This window comes from Dermochelys coriacea, chromosome 2 (assembly GCF_009764565.3).
Source record: "Dermochelys coriacea isolate rDerCor1 chromosome 2, rDerCor1.pri.v4, whole genome shotgun sequence".
Classification (NCBI taxonomy): domain Eukaryota; kingdom Metazoa; phylum Chordata; order Testudines; family Dermochelyidae; genus Dermochelys; species Dermochelys coriacea.
This window is the reverse complement of record NC_050069.1, coordinates 231265634-231289981: the sequence shown is the minus strand read 5'-3', so window position 1 is coordinate 231289981 and position 24348 is coordinate 231265634. Positions and strand designations below refer to the sequence as shown.

Here is a 24348-nt window from a genome sequence, read left to right as displayed (position 1 = left end):
CCTTATTATTTTATCCACCAATTAGGCCTAATAACCAACATGCTAGTTTTGGTTAATTGATTTTCAGTCCCACATGTCTCTTATTTACCAGGCACCATCTCAACACAGTCCTAGAATTGTATCAGTAAGCCGTTTTGTTTGGACTAATTTAGTCTGTCTTCCTCTTGTACCCTTTCCCATTAGCATTTATTGTCATAGGTTGTTGTGACATTTTATAAACTTTTATTCACTTCTTACAATTGAGCTCACAATTAGGGTAAATTTGTAGGCCCAATTATTACAAGAGATCAGCACTAGGTTCTTTTCCTTTTATGGTGGATTTGCCACACTAGGTTGCCAAGATCTGTTTAAGTAGTATTAAATTGAGACCACCAACTCATTTCACAGAGTCCACATAAAATCCTGGGTTAGCTAACAATAAAGTCACCTCTTCTTGAAGTGCTCTGTTCATTAGGGCTTTAACAGAATAAAATATCAAGAACCTCTCTCATTTTAGCACAGACCAGGAACTCCTTTTACAGTCATTAAATTGAAACAAGTAAAAGAAAACCAAGAGGGTCCAAAATACGTCTTCTTTTTCCCAGGTACTGGGGCAAGAGTCCTTGCAGACCTGCATCTTGAACTCCCAGCTTCCTTCCTTTGGAAAGTCAGCAGATTAAATTCCTACTGCTAAGTTAATTGACAGGATACCAAATGCTACCTGACAAGTAAACAAAATCTCTTAATCCTTGTTGATCCTGGTTCCTCATGATATAGGTTCAGGGTAGTGGCTTTTATTTCCTGGGACCAGGATGCTGTCAGCCTATATGTGTTCCCTCCTCAAACCCCGAATGGCCAGTGCACCATGTCTCACCACCAAACAGTAATCACATAGCAACTAATTTCAGGTTTCAGAGTAGCAGCCGTGTTAGTCTGTATCCCCAAAAAGAAAAGGAGTACTTGTGGCACCTTAGAGACAACACATTTATTTGAGCATAAGCTTTCGTGAGCTACAGCTCACTTCATCGGATGCATGCAGTGGAAAATACAGTGGGGAGATTTTATATACACAGAGAACAGGAGAGATTGGAGTGGATGTGTCATTACACAAAGTAAAACTATTTCCCCATGTGTATTTTCCTCCCCTCCCCCCACTGTTCCTAACACGTTCTCGTCAACTGCTGGAAATGGCACACCTTCATTATCATTACAAAAGGTTTTTTTTCTCTCCTGCTGGTAATAGCTCACCTTACCTGACCACTCTCCTTACAGTGTGTATGGTAACACCCATTGTTTCATGTTCTCTGTGTATATAAAATCTCCCCACTGTATTTTCCACTGCACGCATCCGATCAAGTGAGCTGTAGCTCACGAAAGCTTATGCTCAAATAAATTTGTTAGTCTCTAAGATGCCACAAGTACTCCTTTTCTTTCAACTAATTTCATTCACTCTCAACCTTTGCCAGGTTCAGACCAGTGGCCTTGTGACTGAGTGAGAGTAGCCTTAGGCTGACTCACCACTCTGGGTATTTGGTAAGTGTCCCCACATGGAGCAAATTAGGGAGATAATCAGTTAAGGACCAAATGATTAACCAATTAACAAGGTGGCTCTGTTCTTCAGCTGAGGAAAGCTAAAAGGTAGATAATAAAAGGATTAAGGTTGGGGTCAGAGGGATAAATATTGTTTTGTTTCACCCTGACCTTTACTGTAAAGTTTTCCAGTTTTTCATTCTGAAAAGGGGGAAAGAGCTTCCTTTAATTCCACTTTCCCCACCAACCTCTTTCCTTTCCACCCACTTCCCTACAGTGCCCCAGTTGTTCACTTTGAAGATATGATAAAACTACTGGTGGGCAGATAATGGTGGCTGGTGCCCAAAATAAGCAGTGAGCCTACAGGAAACTGTTAGGTCATAATTAAAGATGACACTCACCTAATCGAACACATTCCATGGAAGCCTGGGGCCAGCTTTCCATCTCTGAGGCCTCAATGTAGTAACAGTGACCGTGGAAGGGAATCCAAGATCTACGTATGTCAGACGCAGGACATTTTCCAGGGAGTTGTGGAGGTTCAGAAGGGGCTACAACTGATAAGAAACCATGCTGTATGAAAGCAATAAAGGCTTCTCAGATAAGTTACTGAAAACACATATATACTGTACCATAAGCAGCCACTACTAATTTGACCATGATCGCATGAAAAAGAACCTCAGATATTCATGGTTCATGATCTGGGCCAGATTCTCTGCTCTGCTGTGGAGGTTTTACATTGGGTAATTGCATTGACTTTAGTGAGGCCTGGTCTACACAACACAGTTAGGTCTATACAAGGCAGCTTATGTTGGCCTAACTATGTCAGTGTCTACAACACTACAGCCTTGTCCCACTGATGTAAGTGCCCTACTACACCGATATAATAATTTCAACTCCCCAAGAGGTGTAGGGCTTATGTCGGTGTAGTTAAGGTGACACAGCATCTGTGTAAAAAGAAAAGGAGTACTTGTGGCACCTTAGAGACTAACAAATTTATTAGAGCATAAGCTTTCGTGAGCTACAGCTCACTTCATGTGTAGACACTGTGTTACTTACATCGGCTGTGGAAGCCATGAAATTGACAAGAAAGCCAGACAGCTAGAGCCCAGATGCACCCCTCTCCTCTGGAGAGCTGGGTGGCTGGACTCCACTCCTGGCTGGAAGCTAGGATGAGAATGGAATCCTCTCCCAGCTGGGAGCCACAGGCGGCTAGACCCTGATTCTGGGGGGGATCGAGAAGCCAGGGCAGCTGATATTAGACTTCCAATAAATCTCCATTGATACTTCCTGTTGGATTGACAGATTTGTAGATGAGTAGAAAAGGCCTAATTCTGAAATTCTTGAGCATCCAAAACTCTCATTTATGTCAGAATATTTGGGTATGTAAGGGATGCAACAGTGGGTCCATAGTTTGCAGACTAAAAACAAAGTGGCATAATGCACCAATTAGTTTGTAGAATAAACTTTGAAAAATCTTTAGAATTCACTAGTTAGCATCTGTCAAGCACCAAGAAACTGTATCAATGACTATTTCCTTTAAAGAAACTAATATTGGAGCAGAGTACATGTCAATGGTCACATTCATTATTTATATATACACAATAGAACCTCAGAGTTATGAACGCCTGAGGAATGGAGGTTGTTCGTAACTCTGAAACGTTCATAACTCTGAACAAAACGTTATGGTTGTTCTTTCAACAGTTTACAACTGAACATTGACTTCATACAGCTTTGAAACTTTACTACACAGAAGAAAAATGTTGCCTTTATCTTAATATAAATGAAACAAGCACAGAAACAGTTTCCTTACTTGTCAAATCTTTTTTAAAAAAAACTTTCCCTCAATTTTTTTTATTAGTTCACATTTAACGCAGTACTTTGCTGTATTTGCCTCCTTTTTTTGTGTGTGTGGGGGTCTCTGCTGCTACCTGATTGTGTACGTCAAGTTCCAAATGAGGTGTATGGTTGACTGGTCAATTCGTAACTCTGGTGTTCATAACTCTGAGGTTCTACTGTAGTCATAATCAAGACTTGAATGCATTTAAACTTGAAGCTCACTAATTAAAATTGCTAAATTCAGTTGCTTACCATCAGATCTTTTACAGACAGAGAAGTAATTTTCGTCACAAGACTCTGTCTTCCAGGTACCATCAACATCTAAATAAGCACAGGCCAAGTTCCGTTTTGGCTCCTCACTGGCCCACTTAGAGTACTTGATTCTCCAGTTATCAGTCCACTTGTAAAAGCCACTAGTCTAAAAACAAAAGACAATTAAGATAATATTGCATCCAAAAACTGTCTTAAAAAAAAAGACCATTAAGGTCACAAACTCACGCACTGAAATGTCAGAAATAAGTTTGTCTATAAAACCTTAATTCAGCCCCCTTGTGTGTATGCCTTATGATATGATTTTTAATTACATGATCACACACTATTTCTTTCCACAGGATGCCTGCTTCTTTCAGAGCACAGAATGGACGGTGCTCACTGAATGGGCAATTATTCAATATTAGATTTTATCCTCATTGTTCAGTATATGTCCCCAGGCCTTATTTATGGCACACTACTCAAATCCTGCTTTGAAAACAGAATTATTCATTTCCTAATGAGCTTTTTTATGGTGCTCATCACTATAGTATCTGAGTGCTTCACAAACATTAATGAGGTGAAATGATATTATTATTCCCATTTGACTGATCAAGAACTGTGCACAGAGACTTAATGTCAAAAGTGTGCCCTAATTTTGAGTGGCCCATGACAGATGCATATGACCTCATTTTTCAGGTAACTTAGCATTATAAAGCATTTTATATGTTCAGATCACAGATCCCATTGACTTCAGTTGCAGTTGTGAGTGCTCTGCAAAATAGGCCCCAAATATCCCAAGTTGGGCACCCAGAAAACAGGCACATACAATAAAACCATGTCTACATTGGGATACTGAGGAAAGTTAAGGCAAATCAGCCAAAGGAGTGAAGTTAATACGCATAAATTAAAGCACATTAAACTCCCACTTGGCTGCTCAAAGGAGGATTAAGTTACAGTGAACTAAGGTCACTTTACTCCTAAGTGAGAGCATCTACAGGGGGGTTTAATGCACTTTAACTTGCACACATTGATTTCACACCTTTAGTTGATTTGCCTTAACCTCTGAGTATCACCGTGTAGATATGGCCTTACTGACCACCTGTGAAAATGTTAATTTAGTGACTCGCCCAGCATTACACAGGAACTCTGGGGCAGAGACAGAATCCATTTCTTCAAGGGAGTATTCTATTACCTAAACCATGAGACCATCCTTGCAACCATACACCTTCCAACATGTGCAGCATATGTCTCAGTGGTCCTACAGACAACAGCCACAATCACTGCACAGCCCCAAGTCATTCAATGAGCACTTTCCAGGATGTGTACTGAATGAAGCAGGGATACTGTGGGAAAAAAATAGCATGTGATCATATGATTAAAGTCTATAGGATAACATGTAGGTGCAAAGAGTCCAAATTAAGGTTGCACACACAATATTCTTAACATTCATAGCTTTTTAAATGTACTTTCCTAGTTTTTTGTTTGTTTAAAGCAAACTGAAAAAACACAAATTCCACCATGTGGAACCATATTGATTCCCACTGGTCTTATAAGTAGGGCTAGAACCTTTCGCTCCACAGCACAGACTTCCACTACTTGAGCTAACAGAGTGAGTTACAGTAGTAGTAGGTTGTTATCCTTTGTGTAGGCCAGCAATTGTAGGGAGAAGAGGCACACATTTGTCAGCCCATTTTGCCACAATTTGCTGACCGCAGTGGAATGCTGAGGCTCAAGACTCTTGGGTAGTGGTCATAGACTTTCTGCCTCTGACCTCCTCAAGCCTGACCCCTTCTGCCCTGGGCCTCTCCAGCTTGCTCTTGACCAAGCCCCTCAACCCCCTCCCCAGGCCTCTTGTTCCAGTTCTCCACCTTCCTGAACTCCTCATCCTAGTTTCTTCAACCCCAGCACCCTTATCTCAATCTCCCCCACCCCCAGCCTCCCTTGACTCTTTGTCCCCTGTCACAGCTTCTTGACCCAGCCTTGCTACTCCTGCCACAGCTTCTTAACCAGTCCCAGTCCCTCATGTTTCCCCAGCTCCATTGCCCACCTTTTCCAACTCTTTGTCCCAGTCCGAAACCCATTCCCCACCCCAGTATCTTTGTCCCCCTCTCCTCAGGCTCAACTGCTCAGCCCTGTGCATTTCAGCCATGCTTCCTTCTACCCCTCTTGCTCACTGCCAAGCAAGGAGAGCACAAGAAGGCCAACTCCCTGCTCATGGTTCCTGTGCCTGGTACCTGAGTGGCCCCTGATTGGCAGGCAAAGCATTGCAGGGAGAGTCTTTGCTCTGGCCCTGCAGCCTAGGGCTGGAGCACATGCAATTGCTCTGTGGAGAAGGGATGGTCGCAGTGAGGGAATGGATCATGCCCACAGCAGATGGAATCTTTGTATAACTTAGCTGCCAAACTCTAACAAGTCTCTGCTGAGCATGTGTGAACTGAGATGTTCAGAGGCTAATAATTCAGCCAAATTTGGGCAGATTGTCATGGGGAGGGCAAGTAGCAGATCCTTGACCCCAGCCCCTGTCAGATTTAAACCCCTGCTTCAAAGTACGGAGGGACTAAAGCTTCTCAGCAAAACAGTTGTGAGAACTAATTAAGAATGTAAGTAAACAGATGTGGTAGCACTGCAGCCCTAGTCACTGGAACAAACAACGGCAGTGATAGAGCCTCTGCAGTAAATTCAGCCCAAAGAGTTCCAAAGCTCGAGTTCTATACTTCTGCAGGCATCTGCCAAGAAGGATGCCTGAAGTGGCCCACGCCACTTGTAACCCACATTCTGCCAATAGTTGGGGGTCCAGTGAAATGCAAAGTGGGTGGCGTGGACTGGGAATGGTGTGATGCCCGGACAGCTAGGGGATAAGCTGATTTAATGCATCCCCTTGTCATTCTCCCTGGATTTTAAAATTGCTCCAATTCAATGGAAATTCCAAAGGAAGGCAAGCAACAGTAACACTGCCTGCCCTTCCACAGTATCAATCAGGCACCAGTTTCAGTGAATGAGGCCTTGAGGCTTTTGGGATCTTCAACCATTTTGCTAAATCATTTTTTTCAAAAGGAAAACACCCCCTTTCACCTGCTGTTTGATTGTCTCTTCTCCCATTCCCAAGATTCCCCCTCTGCACCTATCCTCATGTTCTTTCATGGCTTCTCTCCCTCCTCCACCATTTTTATGGCTTCCACTCTCCTATTGGTCTCCTCACATTACTGTGTTTCCACAGGTATATAATTCCACCCACAGCTTCTCTCCTCTTCACACACCCTTGTCTCTGTCTCCCCCATTCCCATTTCCATGGCTCCCACCATTCATTAGCTATAGCTTAAACTGCTTTTGAAGCATGCTAACAGGAACAGTGAGAGTTCTTTCACAATCACTGCTCAACTATGAGACAAAAGCAAGCACATCAAACAGAGCCCTTGGTAATAACTGCAGACAACACTTGAGTAAGGAACGTGGGAGGTTTGATTTGACAGAATATCAGTATCATATTCACACTTATTTGATGTTCTTACCACATTGCTGTTAAGACCTATCCATACAGGCTGCCCAATTTTTAACACTTGTAGCCACAGGAATGACTGGCTGTAGGGATCTAAAATACTGGCAAGTTCTGAGTACTCAGCCTTGCAGTTTTTTCGTGCTTCTTCCCATTTCATTCTGGAACTGATGAGTGAATAGCTACTGTTACCATAAAGGATAAAGTCTGAGACTGGAACTGTTGTTTGGGGATTATATAATTGAGGGTCTGTAGTAAAACAAACAAACAAACACAAACACACACACACACACACACACACGGAAAGGTCATTTTGTAGTACATGGACTTACTGTTCCACTGAACAACAAATGTCTGCAGTATTCAAACACTTAAGAGTGATAGCACTAACAGAAATTAAGACTGGATGCACGTCCCAGCCATGACTTCAGTGACAAAAAACATGACTTGGGAGTTCTTTTATAAAAAGCCATGGTCCTTGTTGCTCTGGCTGGCCACTACTGAGCCAGACTCTCCCATGGATTTATACTCATTTCGCTCCCTATGCACTGGATTGTGATTAGTTTTAATGCAGCTGTATTTATTAAGTGAAACACAATCTTCCCACCAACTAACCATCCCCTTGGGAGATCAGCAGACTCTGCAGAGCCAATACACCCCACCAACATCAAATGGGCAGAGAGGAGATTGGAAGGGGGGATATAATCCAGGCAAGGCTTCAAAATCTGGGGCCTGAACACTATCCCTCAGCCTCCCTGCACCTCCTTCACCCTGCCCTCCAAATTAATCCAGAAACCACCGTCCTTTCTCACACAGAATATCAGTCAACAGACCCCAAGCAGCCATCCCTACTGTCTCTGAGCACTAAACACTTTAAAAAATTCCTTCTCCTCCTAATCCAACCCTTTCAAAACCACCTCGCTCTACATCACCCTATCTAATCATCCCATCCAAAACAATTCATGCTCTCCTCATGGTTCTGGTGGGTTGTAGCAGGGGGGCTCTTACAAAGCTTCCCTTTGGGCCACTCGCCATTGTGAGGAGGGGTCCCAGACCAGACTAGGTTTCAGGAGAAACAGATCTGGCCCTTGGTGCTCTCCCATTCTTGTATCCATGTAAGAGCAGGGTGCTGTATGGCATATGCTGGTTTTTCTATAGGCCAGGCTACTACATGTATTAGAGATCAGTGTACATGTTTGTTTTGTTAAAATGTTAACACATAAGGCTGTGAAACTCATTTCATGTAAAAAGAAAAGGAGGACTTGTGGCACCTTAGAGACTAACACATTTATTTGAGCATAAGCTTTCGTGAGCTACAGCTCACTTCATAGGATGCATTCCTTTGCAACCGATGAAGTGAGCGGTAGCTCACGAAAGCTTATGCTCAAATAAATTAGTTAGTCTCTAAGGTGCTACAAGTACTCCTTTTCTTGTTGCGAATACAGACTAACACGGCTACTACTCTGAAACCTGTCATTTCATGTAGAGGCCAAAGATGATGTGCTGCATGTGGAAAGTCAGCATTTAAACCATAAAGACAATCTAAAAATCATAGTCAAGTTTTTAATGCAATTAACTTGGAAGCTTGGTGAGAAAGAACTCACCAGTGTTCCTCTGGCATATGTAGCTTTTGTTCGTTTGGCAGTCTGCATCTTTCCATTTTCCTGCTTCCTCAGTGGGGTCCTTTATCATAATAACACAATCATCCTGGGGGAAAATGATACATAAATGAGTAAGAATAAATAAACAGCAAACAAGAAACAATCCTCTTCCTTCTGGATCTGCAGACCCATATATCTTGCATGGTTTAATCACCTATGTATCTGTCTGTCACTATTTATATCCACTCTGGTCCACATTATCTAATCATCTGTTGAATTGCTTCACATTTCAATAGAACTGATATTGTGTTGTTGTGATGGCATTTCCAAATCACGTCTTCCCCCATGGGGCAGCCCTTTAAAACCAACTTCTCTATTGTTCAGGGTGCTGTTGTGACCACTCACCCCCTTCTCCTCAGATCACTTATCTGCTATATGTTTTTATTGTTAAAAGGATACATACTTAGTCAAGACAATAAAGTAAGAGCACAACAAATGGAACTACAGCCATTATTCCACACTAGCCATTTCATTTATTATTGAACTACACCCAGTTATGTTTTATTATTAAAATAAGTTGACATAATGCTGGGGAAAATTTCAAAGGAATGTTTTGTGGTTAGTGTGTGTGGGAGGGAGAAAGATGAAAACAAGAGGCACAGATTCCTCTTTGAGGATTTTATTCATACAATTGTATTTTGTGATAACTTAAGCATGAGTGCATATCTGCATCTGATATTTATATATACACACCATCCTCTTAATTTTATTATTCATTCTAAAAATCCTTTACAAGGTTCCAAAGTTACACAGTTATTGTCAGACCATCTTGTAACCTTTACCCATGTGAATTTCCTGACTAGTCCCAGTAAAGTCAATGGGTCTATTCACTTGAGTAAGGTTTGCAGAATATGGATCTTATTCCATCCATTTGTTTGGATTCATATTGTATCATAGAGAAAAGCTAAAACTGAAGTTTAAATAAAACCCCAGAGTGACATTTACTATCTACAAATACTTTATGTCTAGTAAAGCACCAACCAAATATACTTCTGGGCTTTTGCAAAGAAATATTTGAAAATGAAGCTCCAAAAACATGGTTCTACTGTAACCTGACATAGCTATCCCCTTCTGCTAGTAAAAGAGCTCGAACTCTGCATCATGACCATTCTACTCTCAACAGCAAGAAGTTAACAGAAATAAGCCTACATAAGAAATAAACTGTGCAAGTTATATATGGTTTGATTGACCTTATCAAATGTATGATGGTTTAGTGTTCATTTGCAATCCACATTTACCTGACTGCGATAATGTGGGAAACCTTTGGCCCAGTTTGTATAGTAGACACCCTTTCCATCTGTCCATAGGAATGTGTACTCAGAATTTACATCATTCAGTCCAATCCAGGTATCAGTTGAGGCATCCTTGAAGTGGGTGATGAGGAAGGCTGAAGGAAAACAAACATTTTTACAAGTGAAGTATGGAAACACCAGAATATCCAAAGCTAGAATCATAATGATAAAATATAAACAAGATTGTTTTAATGGATTTATCACTTTAGACGAGCAACTTCACAATTGAGATGGTTTCCATAGCAGTTAAAACAGAAATTGGGTGTGTCTAGCTATCATTTTCCCTCAGCCTGATTCTGCAACATTTAATCAATTTGAATGGTGTTTATGCATGTGCAGAGTCTGATTTCATGTGGGTTTGGATTTAAAAAAAAATCATAGGACAAACTCCAAGCTTCAAATTTTAGCATTACAGCACTTGCAACACCAGTCTATCTGCTATTAATTCTTCCAAAGCTGAGACTTTAAAAAAGATGACTTAGGAAAGCCAATAATGCATGCACACAAATTGTATCATCAAAATTACATTTTTCTCATCTAACTTAAGTGTCCATTAATTATTAGTTTTAAGCAAAAGTAGCAGGCTCTATTGTAAAAACTGAAGCTTTGCATCTTTAACTTGTATATTAGGGGGACAAGCTGATGTCTCATCTAATATCAAAAAGCCTATACATTGCACCTTGCACTTCTTCGCTTAGTATGGAAGCCAGGTTTCCTTCCAAATTCATACAAGCCGTTCGCGCAGCATGCCACGTCAATCTCTCTTTTTCACTGGAGCCGAATATTTTGAAACACTGAAAGAGAAAAGTATGCTGAAGGCTGTAATTTGATGCCATTTTGCATCAAAAACATTTGAAATTAACAAGATCAATTGTTTGTGTTGTACAGGAGGTCAGACTAGATGATCTAATGGACCCTTCTGGTCTTAAAAATCTATGAATCTACAGAAAGAAAATATACATAACTAACATAAAAGCTCCTTTCCTTTAGCATCCAGTGAGAAATTTAACTGATTAGTGGTTAGGAGAACAGAATATGGCTGTAAGATAACAACGTAAGCATATAATAAAAGAGGAGGAAAAGCTTTTATCCTATCAATTAAAGGACTAAAGATAAAGAAATACTCTCTGGCCTGTTAAAAATGGTGAAGGAAATATACATATTAGAAGTGAAATAACAAAAGAATTTGCTCCTGGCTATAAATAATCCTCCTCAGCCAATGGGAAGATTCCAGTGCAAAGTGTGGGGAGAGGAGAGGGGTAAAAGCACTATGAAAGAAAATAATTTCCCATTCTTGCAGCTGCAGTATGGAAGAATCTAACCTGAACATTTTAAGTAAAAGGTTTTTTTTTTCACTTTTTGTATTTCTTCCATCATCCTTTTTCAACCAATGGTAAAAGTGTAACTATTTGTATCCCCAGTGCATTTTTCTGACAGGGAACGTGGATGATACATTTTGAATGGGTCATTGAACGGTAACCTGTCAAATATACCTCTGCGCAGTCTCTGTTCATTTGAGCATTTCAGGCCATAACGTACTGGATAGTAAGAGTAAGTTCTTCCTACAGTGCTGATACCTTTGTATTCAAAGAACTTTTAGTTGGTATAAATGTGACTTTGAGTTTGCTAGGATGATACAGCTGCACTGTATCACCACTAGAAGACAATGTTCTCATATGCTGCTGCTAACATCTTGTAGGTGATCGTTCACCACAGTGAACTCTGTACAGTTCCACTGTCTCCTGGATGATCTACTGGTACCAGTATCTTAGAGAACAAGGCAAGGGGGAGTGAATATAAAGTCGCACTACATTTGTCTCACAGTGGAGATACAAAAAGTACTTGCATCAATATCTGCTTTTTGTGCATCAGTGGACAATTCCAAATCAATTGACACCCATTCCGGAAGGCACGTGTTTTATATTCTGCAATTCTGAATACATCCTTTTGGGAAAGAGAGGGAGCTTTGTACAAATTTATGGATTTTTTTCCTTCTAATTCACTCTAGCTAAGAAGCAGCTTTACATTCTCTGTTCATGCTGACAGCTGGCACTTTTGCTCACTGAACATGTATCAAAGCAAGTATAAACCACAGACAAAACAGCACACATTTGGTTAGCTATACAATCTTTTTAAAATTAAGCATTTGCAAAGCAATTGCAGGATTGGGGCCTAAGCCATTTAAAACCTATAATAACTCAAAAACTCATTTCTTAGATGATTTCAATATGGATATAACATCACCAGAATGGCCTGATCAGACAATCAGAATACAACTTTGGATAATCTAAACCCATACTACAAGAATAAAAGACAAAAATTTAATTTTTCGTTCAGTTCCTTTTGCAAATAAAATATATGGAAGATGTTTGCTACTGTACCTTGTTATTAAATAAAAACCAGTTTTCAGGGCATCCCCCTAGAGGTGCAGGTGATGTGGGAGCAACTGTTGAATGAGTAGTACTATTGAGCCTTTCACAGATGAAGCGTTTTGGAGCACCACAGTTCAGATCATTCCACATACCTGGAACATATTAAATATGGAAAGTAAATTACTGGACAAGATGAAGACTGGAATGAAAATCTACCCCTTCTTATGCTAATTACAGTATAGAAAGTACAGTTAGTTGGGTTTTTCCCCCTGCGACATTTAGGGTCCAGACACCTCAGGGGAAGAACAGGGGATATGAATCTCAAAGAATAAACAGTTGAATCAGCTGGTTGTATGCAATGTTATTGTGCTATAAAAATACATCAAGGAAGGTCTTTTATGAAAGCTTGTAATATTCTGAACTTGATTGTCACTATAAGATATGTATACAAGTTATGGTTATGAATGTATGCATATAAGGAGACAGAGAGAGAAAATTGTAATTGTAACTTTGGTGCAACTTCACCTCCACCTCACCACAGGGCAGTGAAACAATCAGACAGGGAGGGGCAGATGAGAGTATTCCAAGTATCTAACATTGTACAACCCAGGAAAAGGCAAATGGTGGGCCATTAAAGTTAATGGGAAAACACTGAAATGGCTTGAAACCAAAAAGAAAACGCCAGTCTTGGAAAACTAAGAAAGGAAGGAATTTTTCCTACTCTGAATCACCATAATCTGAGAGAAAATTAAAAAAAAATGCTAACTCTATAAGAAGGGAAGGGATTTGAAGTGAAAGGCATCCAGAAACTGAGGAACAATCTTAAAAGTGAGAAGCTGTATGTGAAATGCTGGACCCACTTTTTGATGGGGAGCATGCTGGGAAACTCTTCAAAGGCAAAAGGTAACTTGTACTAGAAAAGGGAATTTATCTAATTAGAAAGTGTAATGCCTGCGGTTGCATCTTTATGTGTATTTTCTGTGTAACTTGTATGTGTTTGCTTCCCCTTACTCATTCATCTTTGAAACTGATTTTTCTATTAAATACATTTTTGTTTATGTTTCTCCCAAGTAAGTCTCTGTTGTACAAAATGTCTGGAGTGTGTGTATGAAAGTGAACTGATAACGGAGGGGGAGGGCTGTTTTTCACACCTTCAGGGGTGATGAACCAAAAGGGAAAAGTCCAAGTGTCTGGTAGTTAAGAACTCAGGAAGGACAGATTTGGGAAGACTCAGAACCAGTAGGGCTGTTGGTGACACCCTGCAAGGGGTGACAAGGCTGTGGAAGCCAAGGTGAGACCTTTATGCTTGAGGGCTGGCTACTGGTTTCAGGGCCCTGAGCCATAGTAGCATAGTATTAAGGCCCCTAATTTACAAGGCAGGGTGGTGAGAGAGCCACTTACTGATCTGGGTGGTCCCCAATGTTACAGCTCCCAGGAAAATTTTGTTGAAAAAGAATAATTGTTTTCATAATTTCCATGGAAAATTTCAAATGTTTGTCAAAAAAACCTAAATGCATAATATTTCATCTGAACACCTACCCATTCTCCTTTGTAGGCCAGGCTTCCTGGTTAGACTACATCTCTTGATGAGAAGGGAAAGTGCATCATGACAATTGTATAGCCCAGGTGGATCAATAGAGATGAAGTCTGGCTTAGGGGTACTGCCCATAGAGGAGAATAAGGACATGAGGCTCCCAAATTACAACTCTCAGTTGGCACCTCAGTGACATTCAGAATAAAAATATTTTGGTTTTCAGACAACCCCCCGTCCCCTCCCCCCCCCCCCTTTTTTTTTTTGAGTGTTCACTTTTTGATGAAAAATCCAAATTTTCTATGAAAACAGACCCTTTTTGCAAAAAAAGTTGTGTAATTGAAACCCTAATTTTCCACTGAAAAACCATTTTCAAGTAAAATTTTTGACTAGCCCTAACAGAAAGATGTTAAAGGGTCTCCATGTATGACATACAACTGGATTAAAGACAATCTTCATAAACAGGAGTTACTTCATACACAAGCCTCCTGTTTCCCAGAATAAAGGGAAGTTACCTCTCGTAACTGCTTTTTTCCTAAAGTGTTTGCCTCCACAGAGCCACACCACTATTGTCCTATGCTTGGGATAGGGATCTCAGAACCTTTTTGAAGCAGTATCAATTAGTGCTTACCCCACAAGCCCCTCTTTCATTCTATAGCCAAACATATGCAGTGGCTGTACTCCGGTACTGCTGTAGGGGAACACCGATTTATCAGGGAGTTGCTTTGTACAGCTTGCCAGTATTCAATAACAGTGCAGATCAAAAAGGAATGGAGAAAAAAAAAAAGGAGGGAAGTGGGGTAAGTGAGCAAACAATACTAATCAATGACTGAAAAATGTCAGAAAAGCTTATAAAGTTTGATATGTGAGTTAAAGATGCCTCTTGAGGTGATTTAATATATGAAACCATCACTAGCTGCATAGGCACATAAATCATTTTCTACTATAGAACTACAATAGGTTAACTACTCTTGCAATTTGTTTTACTATGTTATCTCTATCACTATCAATCTAAGATTCTTATATGATCCCCCTGCCATAATATCGGAGCACCTCACAACTTTTAATGTATTTATCCTAGCAAGACAGGGAAGTAGTAGTATTATTCTCATCTCTATTTTACACATCAGGGACAGAGGTGCAGAGAGACTAAGTGACTTGGATATATTAGGTATCAATTCTCCTCCCGCATCTTCTGTATTATAAAATATTTATAAATTGTTATTAAATTATTTATGTTATAGTAGCGTGTACGGATCCCAAACAAGATCAGGGCCCTATTTTGTTAGGGACTACACAAACACATGGTAAGAAACTGTTCCTGTCCTTGAAAGCTTATGCTCTAAATAGATAAGACAAAGTATAGGAGAAATAAAATGTTATTGTCTCTGTTTTCTGATAGAAACTGGGGCAGAGAGTTTAACTGATTTGCCCATGGTCACACAGAAAGTTTCTGGTAAAGCCAGGAATTAAACCACATCTCTTGAGTCCCACTCCAGTGCCATGCCCACAAAAGGTGACATTTTTAAAAAAGTGCCTCAACTGTCTTAGTGTGATCTGTGCTCCACAGTCATTTAGATACTGTTGAAAATCTCACTCAGTATCAATCCACTTAATATAATAAGTGACTTTACATGAAACGTGTATCACACACACTCCTATGTCACCCAGTGCAGAGCTGTTACGACACTGAAATATTACTATACTCACCTGTACGGGTATACATGACCACACAGTTTTCATCATTATTTGCAAAGTTTGGTTCATTTGGAGCCCACGCTACATAGTTTATTGGGGTTCCATCCATCCAGCTAAAAGAAACAATGTAGGAATAGTTACTGGATAGATCCATTTTTATTTTTTAAGGCCACATTAATCGTTTGATTTTACATTACAGAAATTCCAGCTAAACAACAAAAAAGCAGCTTGGTGAACATGGATTTTTTAGAAAAAAGAAAAGGAGTACTTGTGGCACCTTAGAGACTAACAAATTTATTAGAGCATAAGCTTTCGTGAGCTACAGCTCACTTCATCGGATGCATGGATTTTTTAGTAGGAAGAGAGCCTGAGACGTAAGCCCTTGTATCAGATGCCTGGTAGGAGGCCAGAAGCCTGGGCTAAAGTAGTAGCCAAAGCTTTGCTGATATAAAGCAAAGTCAGGTTGTGAGCAAGAGACAGGTCTGCTCACAGAATCTAGCAAGAACAGGGCAGATATTGCAGAAACACACACATTCCTAAGAAGTGCTAGGCACAGAACACTCACACAAACACATTCCAGAAGGGTGGTACCAGAACATCTCATACCAAGTATGGTACAAACACTCCCCACCAAAGATAGCAAGAACATACTATCCCCTCCTAAAGATAAGGTTAGCATGACAGTGTGATGAATAGAAATGTTTTGATTCAACCAACATGTACAAGGTAATGGGTGGTAACAACTCACGTCAGGCGGCAGTAACTAACTATATCAGAGGGGCAATATGTAACTTGTTTGTAGTGAGGTATAAAGTGAAGTCTCAGATAATGGAAAGTCTTTGGCTGGTCTGGGGATAATGGAAAGTCCCACCATTAACTTTGCAATGGGCACACATGTGTTAGTGTACCTGTAACCATTGAACCAGGGCATTAGGACTGTGCTTCGTTGACAATAAACCTGACCAAGTGCCTTCACTACAAACTGAGTCTGTGGTTATCGGGCAGTTCGATCGAGGTTTGCTGTGCCAATTATCTGCGGAGAGCTGGGACAGCACACAGAGAACACACACACACACACACACACACACACACACATACATACACATATCTAAGAACAGCTTTATGTGTGACTTTCATTCGTATTAATGGAAATCATATGGCCAAAGTCCTGGAACTCAAGTTGAGAATATTCTTTTGTTTTTTTAACTTACATTAGTCCTGTGTTCTTAATAATTAAATTCATTTAAATTATAACAGCTCAGTGTTAAACGAATGTCATATGTACCTTATTTAGATAGATATACTAATACATTTCATATCGATATATTCTGTTTTCCCACCTGCATGTTTTCTTGGAGTTCATGGATCACAACACATCACTAAAACAGCTAGCTGAGATAATTACTTGTATGTGTCCAGAGAACAACAATTACAGACATCTCTGTAGGTTGTTGGGTCAGAGTCCCTACATGTGGATTTAGTGGAAGTTTCCTCAACTCAAAGGCCTAATCCACTGGCCCCAAGCAGGTCTAGAATGATAGTCTCCAGTAGGGGGCATCTCAGACACCCTCACTGTATGCATGCTGCTCTCAGCAATGCAACAATCACTTCTTATCTTAGTGATTGGTGAAATACTCCAAAATAAAAGGCAATTAAAAATGAAAAAAAAATCTCAGCTCTCTGGGGAGGAGATGGGCAAGTAATCTGCCAAGGCTGCATATCAGCAGAAAGCATCAGCTACAGGTGAGCAATTTGTATCTTTTTCTTCTTCAGCTCAGAACGTTCCCAGTTTTGGAGCCAACACAACTCCATGGGTGTCTCTACAAGTAAAATTCTAATAGGAAATGCAACACACAATGCTTAACTGTAAACATACTGTTTCTTGTCAGAGACACTTCCAGAGCCATAGAGGAAGAAACACTATGCAAGAAACTGAGAGAAATGTTATAACTGAAAAGCAGCAGTACATAACCAATCAAGCAGGAGGGTGAAACACAGGATGGCAGAAGAATAGACTGCAGCAAACAGAATTTCCAGTAAGTAATTTTCCCAGACAGTGGGTGTATGAAGCAGTAGCTCCAAAAGGCAGGACTGCGGCTGGAGCTACTGTCCATTAGATGGACTTCCATTAATGCTAATGAAAGCCATACAAATAAAGCCATCTGCACAAATGAGCCACCCTGAGTAGTGGAGCGAGTGGCTAAAGATGAGGCTCAGAATGACTGTGACTCATAACCAAATGTCCCAGTAGATGGCACCATAACACTTTGTCTCTCGGTCCATGGCCATAGATGGAAAAAGAAAGATGTATGAAAACACAGACCTTGGGAGTAGAGAAGGACTTCCTGGATTCCCATTGACATGGGAAAATATAATTAACCAACACTTTTGGAAGAAATTCAGGGGCTGTCCATACAATTACTGAAGAATTTTGTAGGAAAAAAAAAAGTCAACAAAGCCTGTAGCTTATTCACTGTAGGTCAGGGGTAGGCAACCTATTGCATGCGTGCCAAAGGCAGCACGCGAGCTGATTTTCAGTGGCACTTACACTGCCTGGGTCCTGGCCACCGGTCCGGGGGGGCTCTGAATTTTAATTTAATTTTAAATGAAGCTTCTTAAACATTTTAAAAACCTTATTACTTTACATACAACACTAGTTTAGTTATATATTATAGACTTATAGAAAGAGACCTCAACGGGTAGTGATCAATGGCTCCATGTCTAGTTGGCAGCCGGTGTCAAGTGGAGTGCCCCAGGGGTCGGTCCTGGGGCCCGTTTTGTTCAATATCTTCATAAATGATCTGGAGGATGGTGTGGATTGCACTCTCAGCAAATTTGCGGATGATACTAAACTGGGAGGAGTGGTAGATACGCTGGAGGGGAGGGATAGGATACAGAAGGACCTAGACAAATTGGAGGATTGGGCCAAAAGAAATCTAATGAGGTTCAATAAGGATAAATGCAGGGTCCTGCACTTAGGATGGAAGAATCCAATGCACCGCTACAGACTAGGGACCGAATGGCTCGGCAGCAGTTCTGCGGAAAAGGACCTAGGGGTGACAGTGGACGAGAAGCTGGATATGAGTCAGCAGTGTGCCCTTGTTGCCAAGAAGGCCAATGGCATTTTGGGTTGTATAAGTAGGGGCATAGCGAGCAGATCGAGGGACGTGATCGTTCCCCTCTATTCGACACTGGTGAGGCCTCATCTGGAGTACTGTGTCCAGTTTTGGGCCCCACACTACAGGAAGGATGTGGATAAATTGGAAAGAGTACAACGAAGGGCAACGAAAATGATTAGGGGTCTAGAGCACATGACTTATGAGGAGAGGCTGAGGGAGCTGGGATTGTTTAGTCTGGAGAAGAGAAGAATGAGGGGGGATTTGATAGCTGCTTTCAACTACCTGAAAGGGGGTTTCAAAGAGGATGGCTCTAGACTGTTCTCAATGGTAGCAGATGACAGAACGAGGAGTAATGGTCTCAAGTTGCAATGGGGGAGGTTTAGATTGGATATTAGGAAAAACTTTTTCACTAAGAGGGTGGTGAAACACTGGAATGCGTTACCTAGGGAGGTGGTAGAATCTCCTTCCTTAGAGGTTTTTAAGGTCAGGCTTGACAAAGCCCTAGCTGGGATGATTTAACTGGGACTTGGTCCTGCTTTGAGCAGGGGGTTGGACTAGATGACCTTCTGGGGTCCCTTCCAACCCTGATATTCTATGATTCTATGATTCTATGATTCTATGACCTTCTAAAAATGTTAAAATGTATTACAGGCACACAAAACCTTAAATTAGAGTGAATAAATGAAGACTCAGCACACCACTTCTGAAAGGTTGCCGACCCCTGCTCTAGATGTTGAAATCATTGCCACCAGAAAATAACCTAGATAAGGAATGTGAGCTCAGAGGTATTAAGTTTTGTCTCTGATGGCTCACAGTGAACTCTGGAGCCGAAGCTGGAATGCTAATATACAGGGAAACAATGTCAGCATGGGGAAAAGACATTCTGCACAACATGGGCGTCACATGGCTCTGGCATTTGGGGAGGCTGGCCCAGGTGCCGGAAGCTCCCGCGGTACCTGCATCATTGCCTCACCTCCTGCTCCACCCGACCTTGACCTCCTCCCCCGAGGCCTCACCCACACTCTACCCCCGGCTCTGCTCATACTCGGCCCCCTCACCTGCAGCTCGCTGAGTCATTCCACCCACCCAAAACCCACCCCACCTGCCAAGTCCCTCTCCTCCTCCATCTCCCTGCCGCCACCCCTTCTCCCAAAGACCCCCCGCCCAACACTCACTGAATCACTCTATCCCCCTCCCTCAAGACCTCCACTTCCCACTGCTCACTGCATCCTTCCACTCCATGCAGGAGGGGAGGGATTCAGTGAGTGGCCGGCACCTCAAGGAAGGGGAATGGAGGAGAGGAGGGACTCGGCAAGTGGCAGGTGCCTCGTGGGAGAGGCGCAGCAGGGACAGGAAGAGGTGGAGTGCAGGTAGGGCCACAGAAGAAAAGTGGGAGGAGGCCTTGGGGCAGAGTGCAGGCGGGGCCACCATGGCCCAGGCATCCACACTTTCAAAGATGGCGAGTTGGTGGCTGCGCTACAGGGGAGGCTTAGCCTCCCCTGGCCTATTATACCTGCCATCTATGCTGCACAGGTTTTGAATAAAAGGAGATGAAGCCCCAGCACTGTTGACTATGCCAGAAGTACAAGACATGAGAATTAGTGTACAGGTGAAAATCTGAAACTAGAAAAAAGATTTTCAACAAAGTAAGGAGACAACACCAAAGCCTAAAGAACATGTAGGGTCAGAAAAACCACATGATGAAGCATCGTGGAGGTGAGGTTAGGAGTGCCAGTTGGAATCACAGGAGAAACCTGTAATCAACCATTGCCAGAAAAGATCTGACCCTTTGAGAAGTAAGAGGGAGTGATGCAAGAGGCTCACTGCTGAGAATCAACTGATTAGAATTTGGATCTGAGTTCTGCACAGGGGTACAGATACAAGAGTGGGGATTAGCTGAGATGGGTATCTTTGCAGAAACAATTTTGCAGATCAAACAAAATTGCTGAACTTTTAAATATTCTTGTCTATCCACTGACTAACTTCTATAAAATACATGTTTTTATTTATTTTCTAAATAAAAAAATTATATTCTGGAAATGTTGTGTCAAGATTGAGCCCCAAACAAGTTTTACCCCCACCCCTCTTTGAAATTGAAACTGTAATAGCCCCTTTAAGGACAGCTTTGCTAAATACAATACTTGTACTATGTTCTACAAGCCTGATGTTCATTGTTTACTTACCTAAACTTTTTATCAAGGCTCACACTTAAACCAATATAAAGGCAATCCCCAAAGTCATAATAGAAGCTCTAAAACAAAAAAAAATAATTAAATGTAATGACATAACTGTAATTCTGGTTTAGTGCCTATTGTAAAGCATGCATTATCAGCAATGATTTGTTAAATTGCTGATGGTGGAGGCATTTTGCCATATTATGAATTATATCTGAAGAATACAAGTCCTTCACCTGATATTAAATATTAAAGTAAAATATTAAAGTAAAAAAGAAAAGTAGAGTGGGATGAAAATGAAGAAGAGGAAAAGCTGTTAGGATATAAGAAAACTTGCCAGGCTGGCAAATTTTATAATGAAGCAAAAGTACATTTTGGAAGAGTTTAGGAGAGTTCTCTGAAGTGCTGGTTGAAAATTTTCCATCACAATATTTTTATTATTATTGTCATAAAATGTTTTTTTCTATAATATGGAAAGTTTTTTGGGAAAAAAATCATCATCAATAAATGTCCAAGTTTCAACTGAAATAACCAAACCCTTTTTATCTTTTAGATTTTCAACAAAATTGCAAAGAACATTGTTGACAAACATAACACATACTTTGTTTTGCTGCAAAAAGTAATTTCCCAACCAACTCTAAGTCTCAGTTGTCTCGGTTAAAATCCTTTAAAATGGTAAATCCATGGCTCACCTTCTCCTCCTCCACCTCACAATTTATGTTGCAAAATAGCCTAGAAAAAACCTCTTTCAGAACAAGACCGTGACTCCATGATTTTATATGGAATGAGGTTTCAGCAGATCCCTTGCATCTAATGGTTGTACCACTTCAAATTTTTACATGTGCTGACGGCTCAGTAACTCAAGGTCAGATTTTGCATTCCTAATTCAGTCAAAATGTTATTGAGTTTAACAATGGGAACAGCTCTAGAAGCTAGCAACCATTAGTTTGCATTGTATTTCACTTCTTGTAAAAAAGAAAAGGAGGACTTGTGGCACCTTAGAGACTAACAAATTTATTTGAGCATAAGCTTTCGTGAGCTTATGCTCAAATAAATTTGTTAGTCTCTAAGGTGCCACAAGTACTTCTTTTCTTTTTGCGGATACAGACTAACGCGACTGCTACTCTGAAACTTCTTGTAAAGAAGCTGAGGACTTATTCACACTTGGAAATATACCAAGATAAGTGTTCCAGAGTACTTATTTCAGTACTCATTTCCAGGTGCAAACAAGCCCTGACCCTTACTGGATGTTACCTTCAGGGCCTGACAAGGTGGTGCAGATATGGCATGACAATGCACACTTTCCAATGTTTCAGAAGCAGATTGTGAGAAGTCTGGGTGTGCTGCACTGCATTACCCATTTCTGAAATAGTAAATACGTTTCTTACATATCTCCACAGAAACTTTCTTTCACTTTCATCCTCGATGACAACAAGATCTCCAGAATTCTTCTTGCAGTACTCTCGGGCTTTTTCCATAGGCAAAGTTTCATGGCTGAAATAGTACGCCTTGTCCTCATATATAATCCATCCATCTTCACTGACTTTATATGTATATTCTGCAAGATAAATAATGAAGGCACATGTACAGTATCTCTACAACAGGTTAGAATCATTACATGGTAACATTTTTCTGGTAACAGGAAATACAAAACCTACCAAATGTGGTACTTGGTTCAGGTTTTAATGTTGCTCCTGTAAAATAAAATAAAATCTGAATGTGTTTTATATCTCATGCATGTTCTGTCCATGACATATATTATTACAGTAATTATCATTTTAGTGTAGAATAAGAAAATAAACCCCAGCATTATTTAATACATTTTCCATGTATTGACATACAATTCATAAGAACATATGACAATGTTTAATATTCAACAAAATATCATTTTAGGCCCAATCAATGGTTAAGCTTAAAGAACATATTCATGTCCTCAAAGTAGGATTTCAGATATTGATAATACGGAGTATAGACCATAAGCTACTTTAAAATGTGTGTCCTAAAACATGTTTCAGGTGATAAAATCCATGACTCCTATTTAGAGTGAAGCGGTGTCTTCCATTTAGAGTGAAATGAATAAAGTGTTTTGATGTCTTTAAGCACACACTAGGTTTCAATATCTTTTCATTGAAATACTTTCCATCAAATCTGGAAGGTGCAACAGGTAACAGATGTTAGCATTCAGAATCCTCCCAGTCCCTTAAGAGAGCCAAGAGTTTTTCATTAAATTGGCACGATCAGCTGGATGACCCTGCAATGTTGTGGTCTCTTCATCAGGCCAAGAAGAGTGAGTGAAGTCATGGTCATAGTCATAATGGAAGGGAGCCTTTTGATCATCTCTATGTCTAAATTAATTCAGAGGTTTGGCTGGTGAATCTTGCCCATATGCTCAGGGTTTAGCTGATTGCCATATTTGGGGTCGGGAAGGAATTTTCCTCCAGGGCAGATTGGAAGAGGCCCTGGAGGTTTTTCGCCTTCCTCTGTAGCCTGGGTCACGGGTCACTTGAGGGAGGATTCTCTGCTCCTTGAAGTCTTTAAACCATGATTTGATGACTTCAATAGCTCAGACATAGATGAGGTTTTTCGTAGGAGTGGGTGGGTGAGGTTCTGTGGCCTGCGTTGTGCAGGAGGTCGGACTAGATGATCAGAATGGTCCCTTCTGACCTTAGTTTCTATGAATCTGTTACCACCTCCCGCTTTGTATCCACTGTGTTACATTGCTCTGTTTGCATGTAGCCTTATGAACAGTCCATGAAACTGACTCGACTGTTTGTGTTTAATATTCTAAATTAAAAAAGGAAGTCAGCCTACCTTTTTTTATTTGGCAAATCCAGTCACCCAAATTTTCACAGAACATATCGTTCCACTGCATGTCAGTGTATCCATTGAACATTCCACATTTTTCATTTCCATCATAATTATTGGGTTCTCCATCTGCCCAGTTTTCATAGTTTACCTTTGGTAGAAACACAACTAAGGGACTATTTTCCTTTCAAAGAAGAACAATGGTTGTGCTTTGCAAGGGCAGAGGGACCCAGTTTCATTTCAGTTCTTAAATCTTGAACCTATTGGGACAGTAAAGACTGGGACTATTAGGGAAACAGCATACTCTGCGCTTGCCAGGTGAAGGAGGAACACCCTGTGACTCTTCCAGCTGTGCCTAGCCCCTATCGACAAAGATACCAGCCATGACATGGGCTATAAAGATGGAGCACTGTGGGGCAATGGCCTAGTTTTGCTACTGTTGGGATGGGGGAGGGGGTTGTCTCTTTGGATGATTCAACCCAAGATTAACATTGGGTGGTATAGTTCCAGTTTAGGTTTTGCTAATTCCAGTCTATTAAATAGGCGAAAGGTAACAAAAGCTTAGTTGGACCTGTGATATACAATGATTTATAATGGTAAGTAAAG

The 24348-nt window shown here is 40.8% G+C and overlaps 1 protein-coding gene across 2 annotated transcripts in view; it reads right to left on the bottom strand.

Moving 5' to 3' along the window:
• Positions 1 to 24348, bottom strand: part of LOC119851113 (macrophage mannose receptor 1-like) — a 67699-nt gene that overhangs the window by 7120 nt on the left and 36231 nt on the right. The window contains exons 15-26 of one of the 2 annotated variants that reach the window (XM_038390376.2): positions 23749 to 23893; positions 22596 to 22631; positions 22326 to 22495; positions 20947 to 21014; positions 15657 to 15757; positions 12425 to 12567; positions 10723 to 10837; positions 9990 to 10138; positions 8695 to 8797; positions 7107 to 7339; positions 3598 to 3763; positions 1911 to 2063 (exon numbers count right to left, since the gene is read on the bottom strand). In XM_038390376.2, coding sequence (XP_038246304.1) covers positions 1911 to 2063; positions 3598 to 3763; positions 7107 to 7339; positions 8695 to 8797; positions 9990 to 10138; positions 10723 to 10837; positions 12425 to 12567; positions 15657 to 15757; positions 20947 to 21014; positions 22326 to 22495; positions 22596 to 22631; positions 23749 to 23893 — 1582 coding nt within the window. Of the gene's footprint in view, positions 1 to 1910; positions 2080 to 3597; positions 3764 to 7106; positions 7340 to 8694; positions 8798 to 9989; positions 10139 to 10722; positions 10838 to 12424; positions 12568 to 15656; positions 15758 to 20946; positions 21015 to 22325; positions 22496 to 22595; positions 22632 to 23748; positions 23894 to 24348 lie in introns of those variants that run through there. The other variant, XM_043509397.1, reaches the window with a different exon arrangement.